This window comes from Perissodus microlepis, chromosome 20 (genome assembly GCF_051167445.1).
Source record: "Perissodus microlepis isolate ML-2025 ecotype Zambia chromosome 20, ASM5116744v1, whole genome shotgun sequence".
Lineage (NCBI taxonomy): Eukaryota > Metazoa > Chordata > Actinopteri > Cichliformes > Cichlidae > Perissodus > Perissodus microlepis.
In genome coordinates, this window is record NC_140480.1 from 12,375,624 (window position 1) to 12,389,929 (window position 14,306).

The window sequence follows — 14,306 nt, forward strand, 5'->3', positions numbered from 1 at the left end:
TAAGACCTTTGAATATGTAGTCCCTTTAACTTCTTTCCTTCTATTAAACCATTCATTCATTCTTTTTCCTTAAGTCCTTCTAACCTTTTCACTGTGTTTTCTTTGCGTCTTTACAAGAAGAGTGTAAAGTTAATAGCAGTAAATGTCAAGGCTTTCTGATTCTCAGTGAGATAGAGCGAGCTAGAGGAGCAGAGAGGAATGTGTTAAATGAGGGTTAACTACCACACTGATCCCAGAACAGACTGCATGTACAAATCAAGTTCTCTCCTTAGTTTGTTTTCATCCTCCTAGTCCTCGTCCTCATCTCCTTGTAACCCTGTTTTTTTTCCTTGGGATGAAAAAGCAAAAAGGGGCCCAAATCTACTCCTGCAGGAACAATCGGTCATTGTTTGTTTTTTAAACTGCTGAGATATGAAGCGATCCGCGCTTGTTTGTCTCTAGTTAGTCTGCAGTTTTTATGTTAACACAAATGCATGAGTATTTTACTGACTCACTAACTGACACTGGCACTTTCGGGGGTTTAGAGGCGGCGTATGTACACAGATTGAGGAGGATCTAAGTATGACGTGGATGACAGTGGAAATCGGGCGTGGCCCTCCTGTCAAAGTTCATTCCCACTTTGAGTTTTTGTTTCAGAGACGGTTCAGCCTGATGCAAATTCACTGCGAGAAGAAAAATACCCTATAAATCTATTAGCAGCTATAGTTTAGGTAGCAGAGCGTAAACTAACACGTCACTTGGAGATGTAAGCTGTCTGATTTGGTTCATTTTTGTTTTTTGTTTGAAACTGAGCAAACCTGGTCTTCTCCTGAGGACTGCTGCAGGTATCATGCGAGCATGTTAATTTAATAAAAAACCAACAACAAAAAAACCCAAAATAGAATGAAACTCATTTCAGGAGACAAATAAAACTGATAGAGACATTTTTTTTGTACAGATGATTGGCAAACGGAAAGTTTCTAAAGAGTCGTGCACACACAAGTAGACTACTACAACATGCTACTTAGTTAGGGGAGTTTGGGAATGACAACCAAGCGGAACAAAATTAGACCCAAACATTGTCATCGAAACAAAAACACAAAAAGCTGAGGGGAGGGAATAGAGAGGAGGAAAGCTAAGCTGGCAGCGGGGTTGCTGGAGGGAAGCGGGGAGGCAAAAGTTCTGTGGAACTTAAACGTTTGAGTTGCATGAAAAGAGACTTAAGCCACAAGTCTACTTACAAGAGAAAACCGTCAAGAATCACAATGATTAATAAGTTTTAACACTTGGTATTTTCTGTATTTTCAAAGGCTTTTCAGAAAGGATGGAAGCGGTGGTTTTCCCGCGTACCGCTCCGCCCGATCAGTTCTTCGTCAGGCTGCCACGCCGCCTCGCCAGCTTAGATCTGCTGGGAGAGTTTTACGTCTATCCTGCCTCCGACGTTTTTCTCACCTTGGTGGCCAGCTCCTTCTCACGATCCACCAGCTCTCCATGTCAGCGGAATCGTAGCCGCTGCTCTCGCTCGGCGTGATGGCGCTTTCAAAGGTGGTGCTTGAGATCTGCAAGGAGATGGAGGTGGACGTGGACAGAGTACCCGAGCTCACACTGGGGGACAGAGACTCGCTCAGGGACTTGGAGGTGGGAGCTGTTCCCACGGGAGCCGCCTCTCCCAGCTTCTCTCTCAGCGCCAGAAGGTGACGGGTCTTTTCATCCACCTGGACGAAGGATGGGGGCGAATGTGAGGTGGGGAGAAAAGGGGAGGGTTAGTCATGTAAAGTCTGTACTCTAAAAAAAACTTTTTAGAATAGCACTTTGGTCTTTGAGTTGAAAAGTCTTTTTCCCTCTACGATATTAAACAGAGATTCATTTCTTTATAAATCTTTTAAGGCCCCACCTCCTGCAGCTGCTCCATCTTCTCTAGCTCCCACTGGTGCTCTAGGACAGCGGTCGCCAACCTTTTTTGCGCCACGGACCGGTTTATGCCCGACAATATTTTCACGGACCGGCCTTTAAGGTGTCACGGATAAATACAACAAAATAAAACCAGTACCGGTACCGAAAAAAAGAAGATTTATTCAGAACACACGTGAAAAGACCCAGGAAAACCGAGTTAACGATAAAAACGATAACAAAATAACGCTGAAAACCGATAAAAACCCTGAAAACCATACATTTTTCACCCGAGCCTCAACTCTCGCGGCCCGGTACCAAACGACTCACGGACCGGTACCGGTCCGAGGCCCGGGGGTTGGGGACCGCTGCTCTAGGATGAGGCTATCTCCTCTGGGCCTCCAGCCAGCGAGGCTCTCCTCGCACGTAAGCCACTGATGTGTCCAAGACCTTCCTCCTCCTCCTCTGCATCCCTGCTCCGGACATGAGCCCTCATTAGGATGAAGCTCTCCACAGAATTATGATAAAACAGCTGCTGTTCTTTAAACATGTTTCATGGCCGCCCACCTGGGCTTTCAGTGTCAGACATCTTACACAAGCTCAGCTCGTAGATCCCAGTCACTCGGTTGCTATAATGAAGCAGAAGTTATGAACAAGGAAACTTTGTAACAGGGCAGATATCTTTGATTGTGAAACAGAGATGGCCACAGTGCAGCAGCCCAGATTTACCAGTCAGGAGTTTTGGAGTATCCAGTCCCAAAGAGGTTCTTGAGAGAACAGGTGGGGACAACTTGGCGTCTCGGGAGTAAAAGACCATGCAGATGTCTTTGGTGATAATGGCAGGCTGGATGCAATGGTCCAGCTGCAGAGAGGAGATAAAGGGTGTGTGTTAGACACGATGACATCAAGACACTTAAAAACACGTACAAACAGGTACAACACGGCGGAGCAGCGGCTGACCTCCAGATACGCAGATAAGGTCATGTAGATCTTCTCTCCATAGGGAGTGACGCGGTTGAGCAGGAGGGAGTTGTGCAGGGATCTGTCCCACACTGCCTCAAAGCGATAGAAAGTGCTGAAAAAGACAGAAAGCGGAAAAGTTAGCTTGACAGCATTATTTTTTATGAAGTCCTACTTGGTGCTAACATTACAGGGTCTCTGTTTACAGCAGTGTGTCATGCTGTTAAAAAAAAGTGAGTGACGTGAGCACAGTTCTGACATATCAGGAAGTGAACACAGTGACTGAAGCGGTGTTCACATTCATCCTTGAATCATGACAAAACGTGAGGAATCGCACTGAGGTGAGACCTTGACAACAGATAAATCAGGAGCCACAGAGTGTCAAGTGTCAGCCGACACCAATCGGGACAATGATAAGAAATTCATTTACAGACACGTGAAAAAGCAGTTTAAGGATCTGGATCTAGATTATTACACCACATCATCATTATACCTGTGATGCAGCAGCTGATGGAACCAACTTTAGCAGCACAAACTTGAGGTAATCATTTTTTATTAGTGTTTCACAGCAGTGTGGATGGATTTCTGGCCCATTTGTCTTTACAATGGTTCTTCGGTTCATTGAAGTTTGCAGATATTTATTCATTCACAGCTTTCTTAACATTCAATCATGTTAAAGTCTCAACTTTGAGCCACTGCAGCACCACTCTGTTGTTGCTTTGCTGCTGCGCTCTGGAGTCAGACCCAACGATGATCTCATTTGACTCTAGAGTACTTCATGGCTCACTCAGTGACCTGGACACTTTGCAGGTTGTTTAGCAGCAAAAAAAGCCCAAATAATCATCACCCGAGCAAAACCGTTGGTATGAGGTGTTTGTGCTGATATGCCGTGTTTGGTTTTTACCAATGTTGAAGCTGTGCATTAGGGCTTAGGTTTTCAACTTTGCAAACCTAACCCATGCTGCCATGTTGTATTTAGAGGGAAAATGGTTTCTCCTGGAAGCCTTTCCAAACAGGCCATATTTGTTGAGTCTTTTTCTAATTGCACTGCCATGAACTCCAACATTTAGCATGCTAACTGTGGCCTGTAGAGCCTCAGATGTGTGGGGTGAATTTTCTGGGACGTCCACTCCTGGTAAGATTGGAAACAGTCTTTGATTTTTTGAACTTGCAAATAATCTTTCTTGCTGTAAAATGATGGACTTCAAAGCCTTCCCACATTCATGGGTATCAACAACTGCTTCTCTCCTCCTCAGTATGTTACCACTTACCTGAATACGCCACACCAGCAAACTGACAGTAGTGGTTACACTTACTGATGATCTATTGCATTTGATTAGCACCTGGCTGATACTGACCCTCTTAACTAATTATGGAAATAGTCTTGGATGTACTTAGTTTTTTAAACATCTGAATTTCGGCTCAGTGTTTGTTAAATAAATAATGACCTGGTATAATGTGTTATGTGTTGTTCATCTGAGGTTGCATTTACCTCATATTAAGACCTACTAAGGACCTGATTTTTTTTAATTATGTCCTGATACATAAAACCTGAGAGCTCACATAACTGCATATGCTCAGAATATACAGCACACATGGATACAAATTAGTGCCTTGCAGCAGCAATCTTAAGACCATCACTATGAGCTCTATACAAGGTTACACTGTTCCTGTTATTAACAGCAGGGGGCACTATCAGCCACAGACTGAGAGCCAGATATGCTCTGCTGGTGCCTCATTGTTACTGAGGTAAGACTCTATAGCAGGGGTAGGCAACGCCAGGCCTCGAGTGCCGGTGTCCTGCAGGTTTTAGATCTCACCTTGGGTCAACACACCTAAATCAAATGATTAGTTCATTACCAGCCCCCTGGAGAACTTCAAGACATGTTGAGGAGGTAATTTAGCCATTTGAATCAGCTGTGTTGGATCAAGGACACATCTAAAACCTGCAGGACACTGGCACTCGAGGCCTGGAGTTGCCTACCCCTGCTCTATAGTGAGAAACAGCTGAGGGGGAAAACATTGATCTGGAAACGTCTGAGTGTTACAGAGGATATACATAGCACTGTGGTTCAGTGTCACACAATCACAAACAAATACAGAAAAGTACTACAAAGGGTGTTGCCTCCAAAGATCGCTTTTACTGGTTTGGAGCTTAGGAGGCTTAATATCGACAGGCATGAATGAAGACAGATCAGAACAGCTGTTTGATCACAGCATCCAGTACCAACACAATCATCCACACTCAAGAGCCCTGTTGGCTTCAGAGTCAGCAGCTGAATGTCTAAAATATGAAATGTAATTCTTTTGGTCCATCAGCTACAGCTACAGCATGAACTGCTTAAAGTGAGAAGCAGCCTAAAGCCCGACAGATTCATCTTTCCAGACTGAAAATATCTCAGAGTGAACCGAGTGGTGCGTTTTCAGTGTGATCTCAATAAGTCAAATCCCTTTAATGATGTTCTGTCCTGTCTTCTTCTATCAAAAGCACACAAACACTATAAAACATTGTTTCTGAGCTTTGGGGTTTTTGTTTACTACAGAGAGGTATAGTACGACTAGACCCTAAAGGTAGGCTGCTCACCTACAAACAGCTCACGAACATCTTTCCAATGGAGCTCGCTGCCCTTCTCGTGGATGAGGGTCACTGTGATCCTCCGCTGGATCCCCTGCAGCAAACATAACAGGAGCTCAGGATCACAGTGGGCACAGCTAGAGCAACATTACGCTTTAAAAAAAGAGATTCAACTGTATACAAAGGAAGCAGTTACCACTGTGTGAGTAATAAGAAAACAACATGTGCACCAATCCTGTACCTGGTGCAGCAGGTAGGTCCCATGGCAGGGCAGGCCTCCACTGTGATCCACGATGGCTGGGATGTACCTGTGCATGGAGGGAGGAGGTGACACAACATCCATTCGAGGAGACAATATAATTTTTATGTTTTCTTTAAATCTTGCTGACACACTGACCCAGGTTGGATTTGGTGATGGTGTTCATTCAACTTGGTGGCTGGAACTTGCGCACACACACACACACACACACACACACAGAAGCTTTGTCACAAGGGAGCAACTAAAAGTAGCTATACATCCAAAACAATATTTAAAACATTACTTAAACCTTTAAACAAACTGCCCAGATTATTAACATTTAAATATCCACAACATTATCTATACCCATCACTATTTTATTAAGCTACATCATCACTTGATTTTATGCCATTTACAGTGTATAAGTACTTTAATACTACTTTAAATAACATAGATTCTGATTTACACACCACATGTATCAGTTACACATATATCAATGAAGGAAAAAAAACAGGCACAAACAGATCGTCAGTTGTCTAAGTAGCTGCAATCTGCAGATCAGTCTTTTGATAACTTTGCTTTATTTCTATCTTTAAGCGTGATAGCAGCAAAAGTGGCTGTCACTCAAGATTTGGAAAGGAAAAATAAGCCACCATATGTTGTTAACTACTGCTGAGGAAGGAACCAACACATAAATTATGTGCTGCTTATGTGAAAATGGGAGAAGGATTGATGATTGAATTTCCGTTTTTACAGTAAAATGTACCTGGTGCAGCAGGTAGGTACCATGACAGGGCAGGCCTCCACTGTGATCCACGATGGCTGGGATGTACCTGTGCACGGAGGGAGGAGGTGACACAACATCCCAACTTATAATATTCTTCGTGGAGATAATTTTTATGGTTCCTTTAAAGCTTGTGCGTGAATATAACACTCCAGGTGGATACTCACTCTCCAGTGGGCTCCAGCTCGCTGATCTCAAACCAGACCAGCAGGTCGTACTTGCTGACACACTGACCCAGGTTGGATTTGGTGATGGTGTTCAACTTGGTGGCTGGAACTGCCACACACACACACACACACACACACACACACACACACACACACACACACACACACACACACACACGCTCAATGTTAACAAGTGGGAATTTGTCTGAATTTAAGAGAAGATGAATAAAAGTGAGGAGTATTTACTACATGCTTTGGGTGACTAAATGGAGGATGGATAGGTGACATGAAAACACTACTGACCCTTTATACTGAGCCAATAGCTCACACACTTCTATTAAATCTGTCTAAAGAGCCAGTAATCACAGAGGATAGATACTGGAAGCAAACTGAAATGTTAGGAGGAACTAAATCACACATTACAACACCAGTGGCAGCACCCTGCTGTCTCACACATCATCCGTCATCATTTCTGCTACACTGGCAGGGCTAGGGGCCAGGACTCTCCTCTTTGGGTTTTTGGGGGATGTTGCTAACTCCAGGACTGATAACAGGCACCACACCCGCAGTAGATGTGCACGGTGTGAGGTCTCGCAGCAAGCTATCAAATACGGCGCATTTTTCGGCTTTTTAAAAAAAACGCTATGCGTCGCCAGGTGTTTCATCGGATTTGAGGTGTTACCTCCTTTGACAGTATCACAGTATCACCTTAAAGCACTTGTTGCAGGCTGCTGAGTTTCCATCTTTTGCTGTGAAGTACAGCCAGACTTTTGACCGCTTCGCCTTGGGCATTTTTAATCTGTAGCTCTGCTCTAAAAGAACGTACGTACCTGGGCCCGCCTACTATCCTCGGAAACGTAAGATGATTGGCTAGAATCTAAAGTGTATCACAGCTCAGGAAAAAAAAGCACCGAAATGTGCGCTGCTTTTCGGTCTGGTTACTACGGTTTATGTCAGAACCGGTGCCATCATGGCACCGGATACCGGTACCCATCCCTAGTTATTACTGTGTTTTTTGGAAAATACGGCACACTTAAAATCAATCCTTAGAATTTTCTGAAAATCGACAGTGCCCCTTATAATCCAATGGGCCTTATGTATAAATTCTGGTTGTGTTTACTGACCTCGAAACGATTGTATGTACATGGCGCTCGAAAATCTGTCAAATGTTTTAGTACGACTTTGCTAAGCTACGAACCCGCACCGCTTGATGGATTGTCGGAGCATTACGGCTATCGTAGGCAGGCGCCTTGCGGAGTGATACGTACTGTGCTTCAACATAATATTACCGTATTGTGTGTGTATAACCTCTTTTTAAGTTTTGTGGATATTATACATGGTTCTGCTGAGGATATGTCGGCCAATTTCCACTGGAAATGCCTTTTGGTCAAACTGTCAGCGAGGAATTTGCATTTGCACAGGAAATGGAGATCACTCACCCAGTGAAAGTGCAACTGTCATTTAAACTCAGTCTACAGTCAGACCAAGCCACCTCGCCAAATTTATTTACACAGCTGTGTGGCCAAAGGCAGGGGGCCAGCTTGGGTACAGCTCTAAACATTAACCTCTTTAACTGCAGCTGAACGCCATCCCTTATTATCTGCTACTTATAATGCAGTTATAAAATAAGATCTACGGGTTTTCCTAATATCATTCACCACTGAAAAATATTTTGGTCTGTTAGATATTTCAACAGCATACACAATTTACATCCAATACTGTAACAAGCTTACTTAGCAGCATTTTTTTAATCAGATAAACTCAAATGAAACAAGTTGGTTAATTGGTAACAATTTCAAGTTTCAAATCATGTCACTGTGTGTTTATTGTAAAGGAGATTAAAATGCATGATAGTTTGAACCCACCTGAGGGACTCATTAAGTTTGATCTATGAATTCCTCATACATTTTTGCTTTATAGTGGCAGAAATGTTGATCATGAAAGCTTTTTGTAGTGAACTATGCTGCTTTCACCTACAACATCCAGAGCACACAGTACATGTTGCTATAAGCTACACCACATAGCTGCTATAATTTAAACGCACCAACGAGACCAGACTATGTCTCAAGAGCATATGATCTGTTGACAAAACTCACTGTTATGAAGATAGATTGGTTCCAGTGTCTTCATGAAACGCTGGCTTTATCCATCTTCTGGGGCGTGCCTGCAGTGGAGTTCTGAAGAGTTCCTTGTGAGGGAGCTGCTGGTGAAGATCACAATGTCCTCCTTGATTCCTGCCATGAGCTTCAGTCTTTCTGATGTTTCTCAAAGATGCCTCTTTCAGTGGGTCAACAGAACATCTGGCACAGGACAGCTGTGATGAAAGAAAAGGAAGAAGTTTCTCCAAACCTCTGGGCTAACGAAACCCAGCTGGGTCCTGATGGTCTCCCACACTACTTTCACCCCGGGTGGATGTAGCTGTTCATAATAATCTGCACTCTCTTCACTATTATGAAATGAAAAGAACAAGTTACACTACAGTACTGATACCTTCTGCTGCTCTTTTCAAACTTTCCATGTTACCGGGCTGTAGAGTGCTCTGAACATTTTAACACTTTTAAATCCATTACACACTCACAGTCTTATGTGAAAATCTCCTAAGGACAGCATTACATTTTTGCTATTAACAGTAACTCTGGACCTCTGTGGAGTGTGCAGATGATCTCATTACTGTCTAAAAATCCAAGGAGTGCTGAATCATTGAAAAATACACAGTAACAGGTGTGTAGCATCGCTAACTAGGTAGCAACAAGCCTCTAACACAGTGTGTGTATGCTAGTGGCTAATCTAGCAAACAAATGAACAGAGTGGTTTTAGGTGTTGCCCAAGGATAAGATGATAAGCTGTGTGTCTTTTTTATAATGACCTGCTTGAATTTACCTTAATCGAAGGAGTGGTCAGTGTGGGTAAAGCCATGAGCAGATAAAGTGGATGAGTGGGACTAGGTAGGTGTGCCGAAAAGAGGCAACAAAGCTGAAGAGTGTGTTGAGAACATAGTGGCGCTGCCAGCAGGTTTCCGGCTAGCAGGAAGGCTCTGGGTACCACCTCCAACATTGGCAGTCCCATTTTGTGAAAGCCAATTAAAAAAATAACTAGGTTTCCATGTGTAATTTGTGTGGAACAATACTGCACAAGAAGCTAAATAGATTTAGAAAAACGAAAAAAAAAATTGTTGAAGAACAGAAGATAAATGTCCTTTTTTTATATCGTTAACTGGCCTGCTGTGTGGTGCACAGCATTAACAGGCCAGCATTCAGACCCCAGAGTTTAACGGCCAAGTTCGAGTCTCTGACGGTCTGTCTGCTACAGCGGGGTAGGCCGAGCGAAAGACGAAGCTCCGGGCTCCTCCTTTTTCCAGCTTTTTTTTCCATTACCATTTATTTAGATTTCAAGCTGCAAGTAAAAGCTCAGGGAAACACTTTTAAAGAGCACAACGTGCACATCGCGCAACCAGCCTTTCCAAATTAGCTGGAGACCACACATTTTTGCACTCAAATACTCAACAAATTTCACACACCCACACCTGCTTTTTTCCCTGCACACCTCTTTCTACACTTATTTCTCAACAACCACTCCTTTTTCATCTCTGCTACCGTGCCTTTATTACATCCTCTTAGCTAGCATCAATGACTCCCTTCTATGGATTAGCTAAACCAACTTTACATAACAAGTTTCCCCGAAGAGCCCACTTCTCATCTTACCTGCCTAGATTTCAGGACCTAGCAAGGACGGTAGTTACTGACAAACACATTTAACTTACCGGAAAAAACAAGCAGCGGACCTCCTCTCAGCATCCTGCTCTATCTGCCATTCCCGAACAGAGATAAGCAAGTTTCTCCATGACTGCAGCTTTGTTTGGCCTGCTAAATTGGCGCCCCGGCGGCCACGCCCCCTGCCGTGACATCACGCTCCAAAGCCCCATAGACAATAGAACCAAATTTTTAAAAAAAGAAGAAAAAAAGAATGTTGTTGTTACATTATGTTATGACATCATCATGATGTCATAACATGCCTTTGATCTGTGAATCCTTAAATCCGGGTAAGAAGCCCAAACTTTCATGCAGTTTACTTGTAACACTCGAGATTGCAGCATTCAAAGGTACGCCTGAGAAAAATTTTAAAACAGTTGAATCTTTAAGACAGTCACTTCATCAACACTCTGACATGTCTCAGAGTAAACACGGCAAAGGCTTTACTACAATGGACCACCAAAATCCAGAGCCAAATTCTGATGAAACACATTTCCAGCTTCCACTCAAGAGGAAGCGAGGCCCGAATTATGTTGCACAGAATTGCAGAAGTGACGACAGCTGCTCTCCACCAAGGAAAAAAAGACGAATCTGTGAAGAAAAAACTGTGTTGAAAAGAAAATACAGTCAGATTTCCAAAGGCAGCAAAAACAACTCTGAGAGCTACTCTCCAGAGAGAAAGAGGATGAGAATAGACACTGAGAAAAAAGAAACAGCAGTGACAGGAGCATCCAAAAAAGTTCTTCTTCAAGGACTATCCAACTCCAAGTTCAGAAAAAGAACGATATGAACTTGAGTGATACCAAAAACTCTCAAAACACACCAAAAGACAACAAGAGGCCAGAACAAGCTGCAGTGACAAAGAGCAGCCAAAAAAGTTGTTCGCCAAGGACTATCCGACTCCTAGTTGAGAAAATGAACAATATGACCTTGAGTGATACCAAAACCTTTGAAAACACACCAAAAGACAGCAAGAGGCCAGAACAAGCAGCAGTGACACAGAGCATCCAGAAAAGTTCTTCGTCAAGGACTATCCAACACGTAGTTGAGAAAATGGACGTTACGACCTCGAGTGATACCAAAACCTCTGAAAACACTCCAAAATACAACAAGAGGCCAGAACAAGCAGCAGTTAGACAGAGCATCCAGAAAAGTTCTTCGTCAAGGACTATCCAACACGTAGTTGAGAAAATGGACGTTACGACCTCGAGTGATACCAAAACCTCTGAAAACACTCCAAAATACAACAAGAGGCCAGAACAAGCAGCAGTGACACAGAGCAGCCAAAAAAGTCCCTGGTCCAGGACTATCCGACTCCCAGGTCAGAAAACAAACGATACGGCCTTGAGTGATACCAAAACCTCTGAAAACACACTGAAAGACAACAAGAGGCCAGAACAAGCAGTAGTGACACAGAGCATCCAAAAAAGTCCCTGGTCCAGGACTATCCGACTCCCACGTCAGAAAACAAACGATACGGCCTTGAGTGATACCAACACCTGTGAAAACACACCGAAATAGAAAGAGAGCCCAGAAGACCAGAGAGAAACAAGTGTGTGGATCATTGGGTCCAGTTACATCAGACGAGCCGAGGGTGAAGCAAAAGAGATTTTCGGAGAAAATTTCGGACTTAATACCAAAGTTCAGTGGTTTGGCAAAGGAGGAATGCGCTGGTGGGGAGTCCTTCCTCGTTTTTATAAGGAGCTATCCACACAGAGCCCACCTGACATACTGGTAATCCATGCTGGGGGCAATGATTTGGGACTCTTTTCTGCTTATAAACTTTCTTCTGTCATTGAGAAGGAATTAATGCAATTGCACACAGAGTCCCCCTCAATGACAATTGCATATTCATCCATCAACGAGCGTCAAGTGTGGATATATGGAAATCCAGGCAAAATCAATAAGGACAGGAAGACTGTGAATGCCAGCATTAGAAAGGCTGTCGACCGCTTCGATGGAGTGATTATTGAGCATCCGCATATCAGGTTTTTCGACAACTCCATTTTTTTGCGCAACGGAGTTCATTTCTCCAAGAAAGGAAATGAACAGTCCAGAAAACCATACGTTGTTCATTTTAGGCAATGTGAGCAACATATAGCTAACATGTGCTCTCTTTTTTCTTTTCCTCTGCCTCTCACCCCCCAACCAGTCACGACAGATGGCTGCCCCTTTCTTAGCCTGGTTCTGTCAAAGGTTTCTCCCTTTTTATAAGGGAGTTTTTCCTTTCCACCGTTGCCAAGCGCTTGCTATTAAAGGAGATCATTCGATTGTTGGGGTTGATAGTTTAGAATCTAAACTAAACTAATAAACATAAAACATCAGGTGAGGGGTTCACATAGTAGGGAGCACTACAAAAATTACAAATAAAAACATGTAATTGGCGGCAAATCAAAAATAAAAAAATAAAAAATTGAAAAATATCTCTTACTGCTCTGTTTATTTCCTTAAATGAACACTTGTACTTTTTGTCATAGAAGAATAAGAATATTAATATGAATATGAACACCAAAGCGTTCCCAGGCCAGCCGGGAGATATAATCTCTCAGCCTGTCTTGGGTCTGCCCCTGCCTCTATCAGTTTTATTTGTCTCCTGAAATGAGTTTCATTCTATTTTGGGTTTTTTTGTTGTTGGTTTTTTATTAAATTAACATGCTCGCATGATACCTGCAGCAGTCCTCAGGAGAAGACCAGGTTTACTCAGTTTCAAACAAAAAACAAAAATGAACCAAATCAGACAGCTTACATCTCCAAGTGACGTGTTAGTTTACGCTCTGCTACCTAAACTATAGCTGCTAATAGATTTATAGGGTATTTTTCTTCTCGCAGTGAATTTGCATCAGGCTGAACCGTCTCTGAAACAAAAACTCAAAGTGGGAATGAACTTTGACAGGAGGGCCACGCCCGATTTCCACTGTCATCCACGTCATACTTAGATCCTCCTCAATCTGTGTACATACGCCGCCTCTAAACCCCCGAAAGTGCCAGTGTCAGTTAGTGAGTCAGTAAAATACTCATGCATTTGTGTTAACATAAAAACTGCAGACTAACTAGAGACAAACAAGCGCGGATCGCTTCATATCTCAGCAGTTTAAAAAACAAACAATGACCGATTGTTCCTGCAGGAGTAGATTTGGGCCCCTTTTTGCTTTTTCATCCCAAGGAAAAAAAACAGGGTTACAAGGAGATGAGGACGAGGACTAGGAGGATGAAAACAAACTAAGGAGAGAACTTGATTTGTACATGCAGTCTGTTCTGGGATCAGTGTGGTAGTTAACCCTCATTTAACACATTCCTCTCTGCTCCTCTAGCTCGCTCTATCTCACTGAGAATCAGAAAGCCTTGACATTTACTGCTATTAACTTTACACTCTTCTTGTAAAGACGCAAAGAAAACACAGTGAAAAGGTTAGAAGGACTTAAGGAAAAAGAATGAATGAATGGTTTAATAGAAGGAAAGAAGTTAAAGGGACTACATATTCAAAGGTCTTATTTCTGATACTACCCCATGAAAATATTTGCTCTGTGTGCCGTGCTGCAGCTGCTACATTCGGCTTCGGATTCACTTTTTGGCACCTACGCCTCTCGAGATGTGTTAATGCAGAAAGGTATTGAAAAACTCTGGTCAACCAACCAGCAGTCTGCCTGCTGTGTCGTATGAAATGGATGGAAGGAGAGGTACCAACTGTCTGTTACATATAGATAAAAAATAAAGCTCTGACGTGACCTCGGGTCAGCCAGCCTGACGGTCAGAGAAACAGAAACGTGCTGGATTGTGGATCTCTGAGCTGCACATCAAAGATGCACCTATGCACAGATCAAGTCTGAAAAGTGCAATGTACCTCATATACATGTTGATGCGAAGCGCTGCCAGAGCAAACGTTTCCACTGCATTTGCAGAGGTGTTTTTATTTTGGATTGTGTATTTATTGTTTGCAATCTTTAAATATTAGTTTGCAGCTCTT

General features: G+C 43.0%; 2 protein-coding genes across 6 annotated transcripts; one reads left to right on the forward strand and one right to left on the reverse strand.

Moving 5' to 3' along the window:
* Window positions 1-18: 18 nt before the first annotated feature.
* Window positions 19-10,525, reverse strand: LOC146364210 (kinesin-like protein KIF1B). Of its 5 annotated transcripts, XR_014798976.1 has the most exons (8): window positions 8,690-9,755; window positions 6,594-6,702; window positions 6,409-6,475; window positions 5,414-5,498; window positions 2,830-2,944; window positions 2,599-2,731; window positions 2,437-2,498; window positions 19-2,342 (listed from the first exon to the last, which is right to left on the reverse strand). XR_014798976.1 is itself a non-coding variant. In XM_084917764.1 (7 exons), exons 2-6 carry the CDS (start codon window positions 8,721-8,723, stop codon window positions 2,850-2,852), a joined length of 390 nt encoding a protein of 129 aa, XP_084773890.1. In that variant the 5' UTR covers window positions 8,724-8,907; window positions 10,354-10,525; the 3' UTR covers window positions 19-2,731; window positions 2,830-2,849. The 5 variants fall into 5 exon arrangements, 2 of the variants coding, with proteins under 2 accessions (XP_084773890.1, XP_084773891.1); XR_014798975.1 differs by having other exon boundaries at window positions 19-2,498; XR_014798974.1 differs by having other exon boundaries at window positions 19-1,694; window positions 1,874-2,731.
* On the forward strand, window positions 8,722-12,724 carry LOC146364211 (uncharacterized). Its single transcript, XM_084916718.1, has 2 exons — window positions 8,722-8,799; window positions 11,864-12,724. Exons 1-2 carry the CDS (start codon window positions 8,722-8,724, stop codon window positions 12,554-12,556), a joined length of 771 nt encoding a protein of 256 aa, XP_084772844.1. The 3' UTR covers window positions 12,557-12,724.
* Window positions 12,725-14,306: the final 1,582 nt, after the last annotated feature.